The following is a 12,470-nucleotide window of genomic DNA, read 5'->3' as shown; positions in this document are numbered from 1 at the left end:
TGGTTGTCTTAAGAGAGGGCGTGGCCAGTGTGGCCTGGTGGAGGTTAAAGTGTTTGATGTTCATGCTGTGGGTTACTGTGGTTGGTTCAATCTGTTGCTGACATGGCGGTCATGCCGTGTGACGTTGCCGTGGTACCATGTGTCGTCATGGCGGCGTGTGTGCGCGTGCAGCAAGCGCCTCCATCATTTCGTGGCACAGACACTGACAGAAGCCGTAGAGGACGAGAAGCAGCAACGTGGACGGAACCAGACTGACCAGGACCACGCCCAGCCACAGCTGACCAATCATCAGGAGGTAAATCCCCAGAGGCAGAGAGCTGAAGTACACCTGTAGGGAAAACACCGCCACCGTCAGCTCACCTGTGGATTCACCTGTCCATATTGTAATGGTGTTTAACAGCTGGTGGACGTACTGACCAGGCACAGCGCTCCCAGCAGACAGCGGGGGAAGCTGCGGGACGTCCAGGCGCGACACTTCTGAGCCGGCAGGTCACAGGGCAGCGAGTCCAGACTTGGGGGGCGGTACAGACTCACCACATTGAGCACGCTCAGTGAGTCTGATGACGGAGACTCCTCTGGAAGCTCCATGATGGTGATGACCAGACAGTCTGAGGAGCGGTGAGACGACTCCTCGGCTCTGCCTCCTGAGAGACAGGTAGACAGAGGAGGGGTGGAGGACAGAGCGGTAGACAGGTAGACAGAGGGGGGGGGCAGGCAGAGAGACAGGTAGACGGAGGAGGGGTGGAGGACAGAGCGGTAGACAGGTAGACAGAGGGGGGGTGGAGGACAGAGCGGTAGACAGGTAGACGGAGGAGGGGTGGGGGAGAGAGAGGCAGGCAGGTGAATAGACTTCATGGTTTTAGTTTGGATCATTTTGAAGAAAAACAATAACAGCTGCCCGTGTTAGTTTACTATTTAGACTGTTGGGATTCAGGACCACCTCTCCTCCTCCTCCTCCTCTTCCTCCTCTTCCTCCTCCTCGGCGGGCTTGGTCCTGACTGGATAGAACGGCCAGAATGTGTCTGTCGTCCTCCATCAACCACACCTTAACGAGAAGGAGTTTGAGTTCAGTCTGTCCAAAGTCTTTCCTCCTCCTCCTCCTTAACAAAATAAAGTCTTTCCTCCTCCTCCTTAACAAAATAAAGTCTGACCTCCTCGTCCGGGACGAACGTCTCGTGGCGACAAAAAGGACAGCTGATAATTGAAGGCGAGGACTCTCCTGGGAACCAATCAGAAGAGAGTCACATGACACATGATGATGTCAGACCAGTGACGTCGCATTAGACCGGTCATACTGGCGACTCATACTGGACAGACCGAGGCAGGCTTTCATCAGTTTTGGATGGTGAAGGATGACAGAGCAGAAAGCTGCGATCTGACTGGCTGTCGGTCCAGGTGAGTCACGTCTACCTGTCGCGTGAACTCACCTACGTCCACCATCTTCTTCAGACACTTGGCACAGACGCGATGCAGACAGCCCAGCAGCTTGGGTTTCCGGCTGCGGGTGTCGTAGCGGTTGTAGCAGATCTTACACTCCAGCTCATCCAGCGTGTACACCAGAGACTGGGCCCAGGCCTGCACCTGAACGCACCACCACAAGTGAAAGTAGCCCTGAACGCAACACAACAAGTGAAAGTTGCCCTGAACGCAACACAACAAGCGAAAGTAGCCATGAACGCAACACAACAAGGGAAAGTTGCCCTGAACGCAACACAACAAGTGAAAGTTGCCCTGAACGCAACACAACAAGTGAAAGTTGCCCTGAACGCAACACAACAAGTGAAAGTTGCCCTGAACGCAACACAACAAGTGAAAGTTGCCCTGAACGCAACACAACAAGCGAAAGTAGCCCTGAACGCAACACAACAAGCGAAAGTAGCCCTGAACGCAACACAACAAGTGAAAGTATCCCTGAACGCAACACAACAAGTGAAAGTTGCCCTGAACGCAACACAACATACTTGCACGACCGGGCAAATGACCTTTGTTTAAACTGCCGGAACTTTATTTAAACAGATTTAACGGCGTTCTGGAGTCAGAGGTGCAACAGTAGAATCTTTGTATACTTAGCTGTTTTTAAAAGGGACTTTTGTTAACGAAAACTGAAGCCGTTTTCTTCTCGTGAATCGTCTCATCGTTGGTTCCAACGTGGTTTTTACGGGCACGGACGTCATTCTGCTGAGGTGCTGTCAGAGGTGATGCTGCGCCGAGGCCTGATGGGAGAGCTCACCTTTCCTTCATTTTCCAGAGGCTCCACCTCCTTCTGCTGACTCATCTTATTGGCTGTTGGCAGTCTTCGCCTGTAGCAGCAGGGTGGTGCAGCATGGGTGGAGCTTAACTCCAGCTGAGGCCCCTCACCTTGAAACGTTGCAGCAGTGCGGACTAAAAATACTCCGATAAGTAAGATAAACAGACGTACAGAGTGAAAACTCGCTGTCTGATTGGTCAGTGTGTACCTCACTCCAGATCAGCTGACGAGTCCGACAGCCTGAGAGGACGTCCTTCTGACCAGGAGACCAAGCTGCAGAGGGACAGACAGGTAAATGAATAACTTTACCTAGATGTCACTTAGCCACAGGTTGCTCTGACATGAATCAGTTCTCTGATGACATCTGTATGAAGATGATGTCATACGTCTGCATGACATCATCATCATGCTTATACTGGGTGTATATTGTGGGATATTTATAGACTGCAGCCGATGTTATGTAAGTCGCAAGGGGGGGGGGGGGGGCGGGGGGGGTGAGACCGAGGATGCTACCGTTACTATAGCAACAGTTGTCATCATGCCAGAGCCTCAGGAATTCGGCCAACCAGAGTAGCCATGCGTGATCACATGTCAGAGGACAGAGGAGGATGTTTCATTCATCCAATTTCGGTTAAGGGGATGACATCACTAGTTTGTAAATATAAAGGAGAACTCACCTGTCTCTGAGGACACCCGGGATACCTGAACACCATCTCAGTTCTGTGTCTCTTCAGTGTTTACAGTTTTATTGTTTATATCAGGTTATTTATAAATGTTTGCAGTATTTCGGGAGTGTTTATAGTATTTCTAAACACATTCTCTCTAACTCAAATATCTGTCCCAGCATGCACTGGGGCGAGAGATGTTTAGACGTGTGTCTCCTTATTTAATGTTCGGCATGTACCTAGAAGCCTACGTATCCCATGATGCAATAACAAATCAGACGACAGTCATGTGACCTCACAACACTATACATACTATTATATATACCGGTACTACTGTATATGTGTATTATAAATACACGGTGACATCATTTCTCAGGCTGTGACATCACTGCTGTGAATGTTAACAGTTTTGCTGCTCACCTGCTGATTGGTGGAGATGCAGTTGCAGGTTGAACGGATGTTGTCTCCCTAAGGTTGAAGCAACATGGAGTTTGTTCAACTTCCAGCATATATTTCAAAGATGCTTCACTTGCTGCAGGTCTAGTTGCTGCAGGTTTACGTTGTTGCAGGTTGCATTGCTGCCGGTTTACGTTGTTGCAGGTCTAGTTGCTGCAGTTCACGTTGTTGCAGGTTGCATCAGGTCTAGTTGCTGCGGGTTTACGTTGTTGCAGGTTGCAGCGCTGCCGGTTTACGTTGTTGCAGGTCTAGTTGCTGCAGTTCACGTTGTTGCAGGTTGCATCGCTGCCAGTTTACGTTGTTACAGGTTGCATCGCTGCCGGTTTACGTTGTTACAGGTTGCATCGCTGCAGGTCTAGTTGCTGCCGGTTTACTTGCTATAAACCAGCTGCTCCTGGTTTATATGCTGTAGGTCCAGTTGCTGCAGTTTACGTTGTTGCAGGTTGCATCACTGCAGGGCTAGTTGCTGCTGGCGTAGATGCCGCAGGTTTAGTTGCTTTAGTTCTTTTTCTGGGAGAACTGTTGCGTATCTTCCATCACCAGTCGGGTTGCTGTCTTTGACATTTCGGCTGAAGCAACGCCACACCTGTGGAACCTCTGGCCTATTGCTCTGTTTTACTTGCTGCCAAGTTGAAGCAACATGCTGCTTATCTCACCTGGTTGCTGGTTGTCCTGCACGTTGCTGCTGCAGCTCCGTCGTCCGGTCGCTGATGACGTAGCAGTGGTCTCGCGGGTTGAAGCATCACTGCGGCAGTTGGTCATCATTAACATTGGTCGCGCGCCTCCACGCCTAACCAGCTATCAGTCTATCCGGCGATCCGTGTCTACGGTTGTCGGTCCATGACCAAGGATGGTGTCTGTGACTCACCGCATCTCCTCCGCTCCGTCTCTCTGCTGCAGCGCGCGGCCGGAGGCAGGGTTACCATGGAAACCAGCCCACAGAGGAGCGACGGGAAATCTCCGGCTGATGAAGAGTGGAGACGATCAATGATCGATAACGTGATCTGTCCACGAATAAACATGTTAAGTTACGTGCCATAAGAAGTCACGTGATTCATTTGGATCAGCCGTCATGCAACGTCACAAGCCTCGCTTCAAAGAGTGAAGTGAAATGAGCGACGCCGATGTCGTTGTGCAATTTTACAGCATATTATGGGATGTCTTGTTTCTGTTTGCAGCATCATTTATATCTTCTTTACACTGGTCAGTGTCACAACACCAGTTGTTCCAGTAAGGCTATCAGCTGGAGCTCGTCTCCGTCTCCGTCCTGCAGCGGATCGATCTCATCGTGACGTCAGCGTTGGAGCTGCCAGAATACCACGATAAGACAAAAACTTCATATATTATTGAAGACACTGACCAGTAAACCCGCCTCTTTTCTTGATTGTCCAGTCACAGATGTTCCGTTCCTTAGACACACTTATTCCAAGGAATGAAAACCATGGAGGTTCAATTCATCAGCCCAGCGCTGGTCTCCATTAACTGTCCCACTGGCGCTCTGTGCGGGTCCAGTCTCTCATTTCAGTCATCTCATTTACAGATTCAAACATCAGTTAAAAATACACATCAACTCTGATTCACTTTTACTTTTCATGGTTAAATATACCAAGAACAATTTAGAACCTTTGGTGATAATCCAGAGGAGATCCTGGACCCTGGATCTCTGTGAAACTGATGAGTAACATTAAGAAAATATATACAGATGTAAATATATTTCTCATACAAATGTCTGAATAGATTTTCTCTATCCAAAAAAACAAAGAGTTTGGCTCAACATACAATGAGAAGAGCGTAGGCCTGTGAATTGAACAATAAACAATAGACCCAACAGGGATATTGTATGTTAGATTAATATGGCCTCCCACAAAATAGTGCCCTAAGATTCCAGTGAATCATTCTGTAATTTTATACAGGCACCAGCAAATCGGATAAGTCGCTGCCGTTGAGACGATTCTGATTATCTAGTCTACAATGAATTAATTGGATGGATTTTTATTAATTGTTAGATTGTTATTCATATTTTGATGCTGTGATCAATGCTATCTGATGTTTTGTCAGTATCTGCTCTGATAGTCACTGTTATTTTTCTTCTTGTTCATTCATGACCTCCTCACCTTGCTACGCTGGATAGATGCCAACTGCATTTGTGTCTCAGTCAGAACCCCGACTCGCTTGAGATTTTACCTCATTCCCAGGAATTAAAAACATTTGATGTTTAAAAGACCAGACGACATGAACACAAACCAAATCAGATAAAGTGCCTTAGTTATTAACATTTCATTTTAAATACTACAAGCGTTAATGTTCATCTTTAAACCCTCTTTAAATCGGTAGCTTCACGGTAAAGATGCCGGATCCCGTTTTTGTTGTTTGTAGGACCTGTGTGCGCTTTCAATGTTGCGGGTAGGAGCGCTTCCGGTGTGACACTCTCCCCCTGCCTACGTCACATCCTCCGTATCAACGATAAAGACGGTCCTGGCGGGCGTTCCGCGGGTGAATTTTTTTTTAAGGTTTGTTCGGTGAATCCGGCGTCAATCGGAGCCATCAGAACCGCAGACATGGTGAGTGTTTACCGGACTGACGGTCCGCAACTTCTCCGGTGCGGCGGAAGCAGAATGCTGGGAATGTTTTCATAATGGAGGGAGTTTGAATGAACGTCGGTCGAACGTCGGCGGAGAGCCGGCGCTCTGCGCGGAGCCCGACGGTCGGTAAACGAAAAATAATAAATAAATCATATTATTAGTCGGTTATGAGAGATTCGGCCCTTTTGACGAGTCTCGGTACGAAGGCCGCGGTGTTTGGTTAGCTTTCCGGTCAGCTCTCCGGTGTTGAGGTTACGTTAGCGCCATTAGCATAGCGCGCCTGTTTGGAACTCACGATACCGGGTTCACTTCCGGTCCCGTTTCCGATTCATGCGTTAATGTCACCGGGTCGGATAGGTTCTTCTCCCTTTCTCCTCAACTCCTGCGCCTCTTTCCTCTTTTAATCCAGTTCTTAAATTTCGGGCCTCCCGGTTCAGCCATTGATGAGTTAAAACCCGAGAGAATGTTCTGCTGAGTGTAAAGGGGACTAGTTCGCATCCCCGATGAGCCCCAACCCTCCATGGTTCCCTACCTCGGGATCTCTGTTTCATAAAGGAGAGATGATGATGATGATGATGATGATGGTGTGCCTTCAGACGGTGGGTAAGAGCAGTAAGATGCTGCAGCACATCGACTTCAGGATGAGGTGCATCCTGCAGGACGGTCGCATCTTCATCGGCACCTTCAAAGCCTTCGACAAACACATGAACCTGATCCTGTGCGACTGTGACGAGTTCAGGAAGATCAAGTAGGTCCAGAGGCGCCTCGTCGTGCTCGCCATTCCCGCGCCTGAATGAGGCGATGTGTAGCCGGTGCAACGTGGCATGCTGTGGCATGCTGGGTAATCGGATGCTTCTGTCCCACCTTTCAGACCAAAGAACTCCAAGCAGCCGGAACGAGAAGAAAAGAGGGTTCTCGGCTTGGTTCTGTTACGGGGGGAGAACCTGGTCTCCATGACGGTGGAGGGCCCGCCCCCTAAAGATGTAAGTGGAATTGTGACGTCTCCCTCCGCTCGTTCTTAATCTGGACGTCCCGCAGCATCAGCGCCGACAAAATAAATAAAATAAGCGTGAAGCGGTCCCAGTTCCAGACCGGGCCCCTAACTGGTCCAGTTCGGGGTGGGCGGTGTTTCGTCGGTCTGCAGGATTTACGTTTGTGTTCTCTTCCAGACGGGTATCGCCCGCGTCCCACTGGCAGGTGTGGCTGGAGGTCCAGGCGTGGGCCGGGCAGCGGGGCGCGGCGTCCCTGCAGGAGCTCCGATGCCTCAGGCTCCGGCTGGATTGGCGGGGCCTGTCAGAGGAGTGGGTGGGCCTTCGCAGCAGGTAGCTATGACGACAGCGGCTTCGTGTCTGTGTGCTGCGTTCAGGCGGTGACGGCTTTCTGATTTGCGTTTTCAGGTGATGACTCCGCAGGGCAGAGGGACCGTTGCCGCGGCAGCCGCAGGAGCGAGCATCGCTGGAGCACCCACGCAATATCCACCTGGACGGGCAGCCCCGCCCCCAATGGGCAGAGGAGCTCCGCCTCCAGGTGAACACCAGAAAATGAGTTCAAAACTAAAATGGCTGTGCTGACCACGTTTTCAAATTGTGAACGCTCACGACTTCTCCTGCCCCTCCAGGTATGATGGGACCGCCTCCCGGCATGCGACCCCCGATGGGCCCTCCAATGGGAATACCTCCTGGTCAGAGAATGGGGATGCCTCCTCCCGGCATGAGGCCACCGCCCCCTGGGATGAGAGGTAAGATGCTACCATGGCGACTCCGGGTTGTCATTAGGAGCCAATCAGGATCCTGCAAAACACTTTGCTCTGCTTTATTTCAGGACCACCCCCTCCTGGGATGAGGCCACCCCCCCGGCCCTGAAGAAGCCCCTCCTCCTCCTCGGTCTCAACTGTTGTACAGTTTGTTCTTTTTTACATGAAAATGTTTTGTTTTGTTTCTTAATAAAGTTTCTTCAGGATGATTTGAGTTCAGATGTCGGTCTCTTTCTGTCCCTCCTCTAGTCACATCTTAATCTGGCAGTCACATGACTGGACCCAGCCAATCATACGCCGGCTCATTGTGGTTCGACCTTAATTCAAGAAGTGGGATTGTTTGATCCAGGCTTAAATGAGCGGAACTGGAACAGACACAAAGATCAGGACTCAATTTAATTTCAAAATTCTGTGTCAAAATCAAACAAAAAAAGTTAGAGCAGGTCAAACAATGTGACACTAATTTGTCCCTGTTGACACATTGATGACTAAACTGGTTTAGGTTGACCTGGACGGTTCAAAGGTCGTGTCACTTGATTTTGTATCACTGTTTCTGAACTCTGAACACAATGTAGCTGTCTAATGGAAATCAATAAATGTAATCTGCCATCAATGTTCTCGCACTGCGCTGGAGTCGTTTGGTTGGGAAAGTCCACCATGCTGGGTCCGGAGCGACTTGTAATAACTTTATTTATAAAAGGATCCCACAATGCACCTGACAATGAGAATTAGAAGAGCACACATTAAACACACATGATAAAAATGTCTTTAATATGGTTGATTTCCACTTAAAATGGAAAAAAAATAACATTCTGGTTTAGGAAATTAACCTTCATCGTGCGTATTTACCAAAACTAGTACTTAACCAGTAAATTATGCTACTTTAAGTTCAGAATTTGACGCTCTGCTCCATCCATCACAATGAAAATGTCGTTTTTGGATTAAATTCCTTCAGCGAACTTTACTGTTCTTCCACATTTGTGCGGACAAAAAGCAGAAATAAACAGAATGTTTGTGTATTGTGGGTAAAATAGAATCTGAAACATGGCGTTTCTGCTCAGACATCAGTTTCATTCGCTGAACGTGGGCTGCGTCACGTGGGCTGCGTCACGTGGTGGGGTCGACGGCCAGCGGGCCGTCCACCGCTGTCACGTGACGGAACGTGACTATCACGTGACCCGCTGTGTTCGCTTTATTAGCCTCAGCTGCGCTTACGACGACGTCCTCACGTCCCCACCGGGAGAACAGAACAGAACAGAACAGAGCAGAACCGAACCGAACCGAACCGAGGCAGCAGAAGTGTGTGTTTAAGTTGTTTTCGCCTTTCATGCTTCCCGTGTGCTAGCGGATAGCTGCTACGCTAACGTGTTATGTCGAAACTAAATCTTCACGGCTCTCCGTCCGGAGGTGTTTATTTAAATTATTTAGAATACATTCCAGCTTGTGGTAAATTCGGCGGACGTGAAAGACGAGCTCTGAATTCTGTGTTTTCCGCTCCTGTCCGGCAAAGAGGATTATTTCCGGGTGAATTCCCGAGTCCAGTTAAAGTGGCAGGACTCTTCTCTCGGGGCCAGTTCGGACCAGTGTGCGGCTTTGAAGGCCCGGAATAATCTGTTTTTGCTTTTAACAGGGTTGAACAGTAAAGGTGTAAAAGATCTTGTGACTCCTGAGTATTGTGAAAATATTCGATATTTTCTTTTACATGATTATGTATTGATTTTATTTACCCCCCACCCCTCCCCCTGTTCCGGTGTCTCAGATGCAGGTGGCGGTGTTGTGCTACTTCCTGCTCTCTCTCCTCGGCGGTGACGCGGCTCCCAGCGCAGACGAGGTGACGCACCTGCCTGGCCTGCAGAAGCAACCAAGTTTCAGACATTACTCCGGATACCTGAGCGTGGCCGACGGGAAACACCTGCATTACTGGTGACTGGCTGGTGACGTGGTGAGATCGCGTTCGTGCGAACTCTTGCTTCCTGAGCGTCATCCGTTGTCTCGTTCAGGTTTGTGGAGTCTGAGAATGACACAGCCGCGGACCCGGTGGTGCTGTGGTTGAACGGCGGCCCCGGCTGCAGCTCTCTGGATGGATTTCTGACGGAGCATGGACCCTTCCTGGTAAGAAGCTCCGCCCACTGTGGGCCCACGCCGCTTCCTGTCTTGTGACGCCGGTTGACTTCTTACTTGTCGCGTCAGATCCAGGACGACGGCGTGACGCTGCAGTACAATCCGTACTCGTGGAACAAGGTCCGGTTCATTGGCTTCCATTTGGATGTGATCATGTGACGGGTGTTTTGGTTGCGTGCTGACAGCTGATTGGTTCCGCCTCTGATCAGATCGCCAACATGTTGTACCTGGAGTCTCCCGTTGGAGTCGGCTTCTCCTACTCTGACGATGGGGACTTCGTCACCAACGACACTGAGGTCATTCGCGCTTCAGGAACTTGGCTTCTGATTGGCTCGCGGGTGTCAGGCGTGACTGTTTGTTTCCGTACTCAGGTATCGATGAACAACTACCTGGCTCTGAAGGAGTTCTCCCGCCTGTTCCCAGAGTTCAACAACAATAAGCTCTTCCTGACCGGGGAGAGTTACGCAGGAATCTACATCCCGACGCTCGCCGAGAGGGTGATGGAGGACGCCAGCCTCAATCTGCAGGTACGCGCACGGACTGCAGTACGGTACAGATGGAGCGACGCATGCTAGCAGGCACTGATTCTGCAGCACTGTGGGCAAAATCCTATCAGTTAGCAGGTTGATCGCTAACGTAGGCGTGTTCACTGCATGTCACCTGCAGGGTATCGCCGTGGGAAACGGGTTGTCCAGTTACGAGATGAACGACAACTCGCTGGTGTTCTTCGCCTACTACCACGGCCTGCTGGGGAACCGGCTGTGGGGCGACCTGCAGAAGTTCTGCTGCAGTGAGGGGAAGTGCGACTTCTACCACAACCAGGACCCGAACTGTTCCGACAGCGTGAGTCTGGGCTGCTTTGATCTGCTGCCGGTCTGAACCGGTTCGGTGCGTCTCAGGTGTCGTCTCTTCCGCAGCTGGCTGAGGTTCAGGACATCATCTACAGTTCAGGACTGAACATGTACAACCTGTATGCACCTTGTCCAGGTGGAGTCCACAAACAATTCAGGTAACCTTTGACCCGATTGCTGCTCAGGTGACGCTCAGGTGAGCGGGCCTGCTGACGTTCTGTGGTTTCAGTGTTGAGGGTGGCCAGCTGGTGGTCCGAGATCTGGGGAACTCCTTCATCAACCATCGGTGGACTCAACTCTGGAGCCAGGTGTGTATGAGCACACCTGTGCTACCTGAGCTCACCTGGTGCAGCCGTTCAACACGGTTTCTCCTGTCTTTTGTGTAGAAGTTAAAAGGGCTGGTGTCTCGCCACCCGTCCGTCCGTCTGGACCCGCCCTGCACCAACTCCACCCCCTCCAACATCTACCTGAACAACGCATATGTCCGCTTGGCGCTGCACATCAGCCCCAAGGCCCTGGACTGGGTCATCTGCAGGTAACGCGCTTGAAAGGTGTGCTGGGAATTGTAGTCCGCCCGTTTGCCAATTACGTTCCGAGCTTCTGGCCTCTAACCTGCAGCTCGGAAGTGAACCGGAACTACGGACGTCTCTACCTGGACGTCAGGAAACAGTACCTGAAGTTGCTCTCCGCTCTGGTCAGGAAACGCAGCCACACATTCTGACCACTGATTGGCTGAGGTGGGCGTGGCCTGTTTATCCAGGTGTGTTGTGTTCCCTCTGCAGAAGTACCGCATCCTGGTGTACAACGGAGACGTGGACATGGCCTGTAACTTCATGGGGGACGAGTGGTTTGTGGAGTCTCTGCAACAGCAGGTAACGTCAGGCCAATCATGTGATCAGTAATCAATCGGGCCAGGTTTCTGTTGCTCCTCTGTGATCTGGGTTGTAGTTAAATCGATCGTCTTTGATCTGCTTCCTCTTTCATTAGTTATTTGAGGCGCTCGTCTCAGCTGTGCTAACCTCCGGTCTCTCTCAGGTGGAGGTCCAAAGGCGTCCATGGCTGTATGAAGACGAAGAAGGACGGCAGGTCGGAGGGTTTGTCAAAGAATTCGACAACATTGCTTTCCTCACTGTCAAGGTGAAGATTATCAGCTGATCCTGTGATGTCATGGGGGCGTGGCTCTGGCTATTCACCTGCTTGAATGTTTATTTTTTATCTAATTGAAGTATACGTTTAATCTGTTCTCCTGCAGGGTTCTGGTCACATGGTTCCAACAGACAAACCAGTTGCTGCCTTTGCCATGTTCTCTAGATTCATCAGGAGACAACCCTACTGACCCCTGGGGGGCCACTTTCAGACTGCCATAGTTTCATCTCAACTTTTTTTTGCCAATCAGCAGAGATCACCACACAGATCATAGTTGTTGTCGGGCAAACAAGTCTTTGGTGTGCATTTTCTTTTTTCTTTGCTTTTAAATAAAATTAAACTTGAAGTCTTTTCTGTTTGAATGTTTTGTTAATAGAAGTTTTCCAACATGGAGAAAGGTGGCTGACGATCATTGTAGTCCATTATGTTTCTGTAGTTCAAGACCGAGTTTGGGGTGTAAAAGGCACCTCGAATATCAAGCCTACCATCCTCCGTAGTCGATGTGCGGGTTTGCCACGTCTGTCTTGCATTTCCTGTAGCCTCTAAACCTGTCTTAAGCATATGTTGAGAAAGTATTCCAACATATTGGGCTCTGATATTCAGCCTCCTTTCTGACTTAATAGTCCTCCCACCTGTTGACCAGCAGTG

The 12,470-nt window shown here is 50.1% G+C and overlaps 3 protein-coding genes across 4 annotated transcripts; 2 read left to right on the top strand and 1 right to left on the bottom strand.

Annotated features, from left to right (window-relative positions):
- Positions 1–145: 145 nt before the first annotated feature.
- On the bottom strand, positions 146–2,275 carry LOC137898895 (E3 ubiquitin-protein ligase RNF182). Its single transcript, XM_068742949.1, has 6 exons — positions 2,231–2,275; positions 1,422–1,581; positions 1,152–1,222; positions 913–1,045; positions 418–644; positions 146–328 (listed from the first exon to the last, which is right to left on the bottom strand). The coding sequence occupies exons 1-6, from the start codon at positions 2,273–2,275 to the stop codon at positions 146–148; spliced, it is 819 nt and encodes a 272-aa protein (XP_068599050.1).
- Positions 2,276–5,798: 3,523 nt separating this feature from the next.
- snrpb (small nuclear ribonucleoprotein polypeptides B and B1) lies at positions 5,799–7,918 on the top strand. 2 transcript variants are annotated; one of them, XM_068742603.1, is made up of 7 exons: positions 5,799–5,930; positions 6,548–6,699; positions 6,823–6,934; positions 7,121–7,273; positions 7,349–7,478; positions 7,570–7,689; positions 7,773–7,918. In XM_068742603.1, exons 1-7 carry the CDS (start codon positions 5,928–5,930, stop codon positions 7,811–7,813), a joined length of 711 nt encoding a protein of 236 aa, XP_068598704.1. In that variant the 5' UTR covers positions 5,799–5,927; the 3' UTR covers positions 7,814–7,918. The 2 variants fall into 2 exon arrangements, with proteins under 2 accessions (XP_068598704.1, XP_068598703.1); XM_068742602.1 differs by lacking the exon at positions 5,799–5,930 and having other exon boundaries at positions 6,533–6,699.
- A 954-nt stretch (positions 7,919–8,872) lies between these two features.
- ctsa (cathepsin A) lies at positions 8,873–12,171 on the top strand. The gene is made up of 14 exons (XM_068742362.1): positions 8,873–9,003; positions 9,464–9,627; positions 9,705–9,816; positions 9,895–9,945; positions 10,035–10,121; positions 10,197–10,352; positions 10,492–10,668; positions 10,743–10,834; positions 10,906–10,984; positions 11,063–11,211; positions 11,295–11,370; positions 11,459–11,548; positions 11,712–11,813; positions 11,929–12,171. The coding sequence occupies exons 2-14, from the start codon at positions 9,464–9,466 to the stop codon at positions 12,010–12,012; spliced, it is 1,419 nt and encodes a 472-aa protein (XP_068598463.1). The 5' UTR covers positions 8,873–9,003; the 3' UTR covers positions 12,013–12,171.
- Positions 12,172–12,470: the final 299 nt, after the last annotated feature.

This window comes from Brachionichthys hirsutus, chromosome 8 (assembly GCF_040956055.1).
Source record: "Brachionichthys hirsutus isolate HB-005 chromosome 8, CSIRO-AGI_Bhir_v1, whole genome shotgun sequence".
NCBI lineage: Eukaryota > Metazoa > Chordata > Actinopteri > Lophiiformes > Brachionichthyidae > Brachionichthys > Brachionichthys hirsutus.
The sequence above is the reverse complement of the archived record's forward strand: the minus strand, read 5'-3'. Positions and strand labels throughout refer to the sequence as shown.

Bases quoted from the DNA above. Each gene is read 5' to 3' on its own strand.
- LOC137898895 (XM_068742949.1), bottom strand. From the start codon at position 2,275: ATGAGTCAGCAGAAGGAGGTGGAGCCTCTGGAAAATGAAGGAAAG. The intron at 1,582-2,230 runs GTGAGCTCTCCC...TGGTGCGTTCAG, and splicing joins CTCTGGAAAATGAAGGAAAG to GTGCAGGCCTGGGCCCAGTC. The intron at 1,223-1,421 runs TCACGCGACAGG...CTGATTGGTTCC, and splicing joins GATGGTGGACGTAGGTGAGT to CAGGAGAGTCCTCGCCTTCA.
- ctsa (XM_068742362.1), top strand. From the start codon at position 9,464: ATGCAGGTGGCGGTGTTGTGCTACTTCCTGCTCTCTCTCCTCGGCGGT. The intron at 9,628-9,704 runs GTGACTGGCTGG...TGTCTCGTTCAG, and splicing joins GGGAAACACCTGCATTACTG to GTTTGTGGAGTCTGAGAATG. The intron at 11,814-11,928 runs GTGAAGATTATC...GTTCTCCTGCAG, and splicing joins TTGCTTTCCTCACTGTCAAG to GGTTCTGGTCACATGGTTCC.
- snrpb (XM_068742602.1), top strand. From the start codon at position 6,533: ATGGTGTGCCTTCAGACGGTGGGTAAGAGCAGTAAGATGCTGCAGCAC. The intron at 7,274-7,348 runs GTAGCTATGACG...TTGCGTTTTCAG, and splicing joins TGGGTGGGCCTTCGCAGCAG to GTGATGACTCCGCAGGGCAG. The intron at 7,479-7,569 runs GTGAACACCAGA...CTGCCCCTCCAG, and splicing joins CAGAGGAGCTCCGCCTCCAG to GTATGATGGGACCGCCTCCC.